The sequence below is a fragment of the Zychaea mexicana genome (genome assembly GCF_025766255.1).
Source record: "Zychaea mexicana strain RSA 1403 chromosome Unknown BDB00scaffold_249, whole genome shotgun sequence".
NCBI lineage: Eukaryota > Fungi > Mucoromycota > Mucoromycetes > Mucorales > Lichtheimiaceae > Zychaea > Zychaea mexicana.
Window position 1 is genome coordinate 19,176 of NW_026516912.1, and position 4,826 is coordinate 24,001.

General features: G+C 42.4%; 1 protein-coding gene across 1 annotated transcript; it reads right to left on the minus strand.

Annotated features, from left to right (window-relative positions):
- Window positions 1-1,923: 1,923 nt before the first annotated feature.
- Window positions 1,924-2,554, minus strand: BDB00DRAFT_793786 (uncharacterized protein; the record flags this gene model as incomplete). The annotated part of the gene is made up of 3 exons (XM_053121251.1): window positions 1,924-1,994; window positions 2,109-2,199; window positions 2,399-2,554. 3 exons carry the CDS (start codon window positions 2,552-2,554, stop codon window positions 1,924-1,926), a joined length of 318 nt encoding a protein of 105 aa, XP_052972210.1.
- Between the last annotated feature and the right edge of the window lie 2,272 nt (window positions 2,555-4,826).

Here is a 4,826-nt window from a genome sequence, read left to right on the forward strand (position 1 = left end):
CAACGCCATGATGCAGACGATATATGTAGTAGCAGCAAGCGCTGGGATAGCTGAGAAGAGGAGTAAACGCACACCGTCACCGTTGCCATCATCGTCAGATCAGAGCAAAAATAACAACAACAACAACGACAAAGAGAATACAACGTCAGCAGCATTAACAACACCGCCACTTTTGCGAAAACGACGCTATGCGCACGAGGTTGACGAAGATGATGTTTTAGCAGCACGCGCTGGGAGCACACGGTCACCATTGAAAGCTATTTCGCGTCCGCGTCGTACATATTGACCCCCTCTCCATAAGACATGTTTTATTTGTGGTTCACTTTGTTGTCCTGTATATCTTAATAGTACATAATCCTTCAATATGCGAATGGGCAGGACTATCTATTATGGCTATTCATAGTGGTGATACATTTGTAGAAAATTGCTTGCAACATAATCAATATGATAGAGAAATGAAGGAGTACCGTAATGTACCGTGAAGATTTAGCACCATATACAGTGAACCCCCGCTTTTTGCAACAGCGGGAATACCGTTAAAAAAGTTGCAAAATCTGAGGGACTGCAAAATGTGAATATGTTACACAAGTGGGATCGATAAGCTGGCAATCACATCTTTCCTTATTTAGTTTAAAAGCTCTTAAATAATAGAATACAATAGTGTATCTCTTTTGTCACTGGTTCGAGTCTCACTGTCTCTGAAGCTTGAGATTAATATACAATATATAAGGCTGAAGCGGGAAATTGCAGGTCCCGATTTCCAAGTTGCAATCTGCAAAAACCGAGGAATCTGCAATTTTACTAAGTGTTGAGCGGGAATCTACTCAAAAAAGTTGCAATAAGTGGGGATCTGCAATAAACGGGGGTGCAAAAAGCGGGGGTTCACTGTAATAGCAACGGGCATATGCTTAGCTAAGATACGCTCGACTTATAGACGATTCTACTACAAACTTTTTTTCTCTTAGAGAAGATGAAGATTATTATGCGCGTGATGATCATGACAACCTCCTATTACATTACTGCTCACTTAATGCTACTGCTACTGCTAACTTCTGCCCTTCAATATATCTAGAACAGCCAAGACAAAGCCAGCATGGTGTGTGTAGATAAAGTGTTATCGTAGTAGTGGTAGTAGCAGTAGCACAGTTAACAAAGTATGCGCGTCATCCTGAGAACTAGCAGGGGATGAGGATAATAGCGGATAGTATTATTATACAAGTTGATTGATACCTTATCAGCAGGATGACTGGGCGCGTGTATTAGATTGGGTTAGCGCAAAGCTCAAACCAATGATCGTTTTCATGCCAAAGTGTCGTTTGATGCTGGTGCCGTTTTTCAAAGTGTCGTTTTGGTGCTGGCGCTGTTTTATAAGTGTCCAAAGTGTCGTTTTGGTGCTGGTGTCGTTTTCATGCCAAAGTGTCATCTGTATAAAGCGGATGTTGAAATATTGCGTCAACCATGCAATATGGAAAACTGCCTATACCCGGACTGCTTTGTTTTGGTGCTCGTCTAGCAGCTGATATTAGGTCCTCGATCGCAAAGTCGGCTGTCAGATTTTCTCGAGGACGTTTGCGATAGGACGCAGCGAGCAGGAATGTTGTTCAAGTGGGTTCGAAATCGAATCTTGTTCGATGTCATCAGACGGGTATACTGTACTGACGTGAGTCAGCAGGAAGCAAAGGTAGTCTAGGAACGAGGAGCTCAGGAAGAGCGCAACACAGATCTTTCTTCTTTGGATAGTGACAAGTGATGCGTGTGTCAAACCTCGAACGTTCCAACAGCTTTCCCTTGAAACGAAAACTCCGTAGAGTGAAAGCGCATTGTTACGCAACGATTTGGCCAATTTACTTGGTACTCAAAGTGCACAAAGGAATGGCGGGTGAACAAGGTGATCAATGGAGCAACGAGTTACGCGCAAAAGGGTCAAAAGATGTACAGTAGGAAGTCATCGTTTATGGTGTTATTCTTTTGATCGTCCCAATGGATCTTGAAAGCTGCTAAAAAAAACGTAGAACCCGCACAAAAACAAACGAACCGATTAACTTTATCAGCAGCAATGAAAATCAATGAAGGGTGAGTCAGTTTCACTAGCGGCAGCGTATACTTACCATGAGCGGTCAGCTTATCTGCGGCAGCACACTTGGATAGAGTATGAATTCGGAATGGATGGAGGGAGGTTACACGGCGTAGTTCAGAGAACTGTTGGGCGGATGGCGAGAATTATAAAGCAACAGTAGACAAGCACGCTTCACAGTAAAAGATAACGATCTTTTTTTATATACTGCAGCGTTGGAGTCAAGTGTGTGTTGTATCTATTCCCGCACACAGCACATGCAATCAAAAGATACTAATCAAATGGAATAGTCTGTGGACTACGCTCTATACTCATGCTGTTTACCTTGTTGGGTGAAGAATAGAAACTGGCTGCTGGGAGGATCGTGTTCTTAATGTTTACTAATGCTGGATCAGGAACAACTGATGCCGTAGAATCTGTTAAGTTGTTTACCTTGTCAATCACTCCTGTATTGCCATTTGATTGCTCACAGAAAAGCATTTCTTCCGTGAATCTACATGCTCATTCACATTCGTGTCTTTGTTTTCGCTTGACACGGTGCCGTGCACGGACCCCCTCACAACCAAGCGGCGACAGCATCGGAGGTACAGCAGCCCATGGTGAGAGACACGTACCACTACCGCCGAAGCACGCTTGTCTACTTGACCATCAGGTACCACTCCTCCTTTCATTTCCTTTGGTGCTGTATCTTTTGTTATGCCATAGTAGGCAACCCACAAGTTGATACGCAACCCGTTATCTGGGCCAATGAGAATTCACGGGGATTTGAAGTCCCGAACGAGAAAAATGTCTATATAAAGCGAGCAATTTCGCCTTTCTTTTTTCTCTTCTCTTCAGTTCGTTTTGGTACAGCTTTGGTCTGTAGTACAGATGCACTGCTCTGTGCCATGATCGGGTCATTGCTTGTGCTGGCTATTGTCATAATTCTTCTGATGATCGGCAGATTCAGTGGTCCGCCCTGAAGAAAAAATTTGCAATATATACCAGTGGGAATGTGGTCATATACTCCGGCAGCCGATCGTGAACCTTCGGGTGCATGTGATGCCAACGGTATATGTTGGGATAATTAAAACGAACTTTTTTTTTATTATTTATTACACACAAATAAGAAAATGATAAACAAAATAAAAATATATTTTTCTTTTTCGCACTTTCCGCATAAACGTTTTACCGCTTTTGCCTCGCCTTTTTTTTATGTGCACGACAAGTTCCTTTTTCTTTTTTCGCGAACAAAAAGCTAATTACTCCCCCTCCATCCATTCACAGCTCCGTGCTAAACAAAGCGGGGAACAGTGACAGTGGCTCTGTATCGTAGCCGAAAGTAACACGATCACAATGCTTTGGCACTCTTTTTCACTTTCTGTGTTCGCCTAAATTGCCAAAGCAATTGTCAAGAAAAAAATTGTTATCGAGGATATGGTCGGTTATTTTATAAGAGGCAACGCCAGAGCATACGCCAGCAGACCTGTATAATTGTCAGATCTGTAAAAAATTGGAATGTTTTTTTTTCAGCTGTACGTCTCTCTCACTCTTCCTGCACGTAGCTTATCACAACACAATTTTCTTATCATTTTGGGTTTCACCTGGATCGAAAAGCTTGCACTGATCTTTCCGATGTGCCTGCTTTTAAAGCGTGATTCTTATAACAGCTCTTTCCCTCCCCTTACACCTTCACTTCTCTCTTCCTTTTCTTATTTAACTTTACTTCGTTACATATTTTCAAGGTATGCGTTACCTATTTGAAAGTGATGATCGCTCACCAAAGATATCAGGGGGACCTGTTGAAGATATGATATATTTGCTCTACCAAAACATGCACGCACCCACACACACAGGGATGCTGTGTTTTCCAGGCCAAGCGATTCGTTACTTATATATGACTTTTGCGGCTCGCAAACAATAAACCCGAGTATTGATTGAAGCCTTTTCCTTCGTATCGAGAAGTCGATGGTTTTAGAAAGAGCCTGTTCTAATGTGTATCTGCGTATCGCTATGATAGCATAGATTTAATGAAGTTACTGGTGGTTACAATAGATCAATCTTCAGGGTCCCCCTTTTCCAAATAAAATTCAGGTGAGCTACCTGGTTCGACTTGCTTTTCCTTTGTCGGACATATTATTTCACGAGTCCGGATTATGTTATACAGGCTTTGTTCGATTAAAAGCCTCGTGCCAAATTTCTTTTCGCGCGTCCCCTTTCACATACACGTAATATGACTGATTTGATCTCGATTTTGCCTCCCGAATCATTCAGTACATCTTCTCGTTTATCGGACAGCGGGCTGTGTCGAATGTGTGAAAGTATGTCGCCGCTGGTTATACGCGATCCCCACTTACCAGACAGCCCTGTGGACACTGGTGGGAATCTCGCCTGATGCATGGAACAAAAGGAGCGACGCGATGCTTCAATGTTTGGGACAACAAGTCGAATCAGTATACATCAAATCTCAAGCCACGTATAAAGTACTGGAACGACTTGCTTGGCGAAGATACAGCATTCGCTTCCTTGGTGAAGTAAAACGATACTCTTTTTTTTGCGTTAAGAGGATCGCGTATTCGGTAGTACTTACTACTGCTTATGCGCAAAAGATATACTAAAGCTTTTTCTTTGTTTTCAATAAAAAAAAATAAGACATCAGCAACCATGTGCATAGCAAACAATTACAACCTATTTTCGACAGTAGCACGTTACTGCCAGGATTCATCAGATATTTCTCGCATACGCTAACTGCTCTGACGATTTCATTTCACAC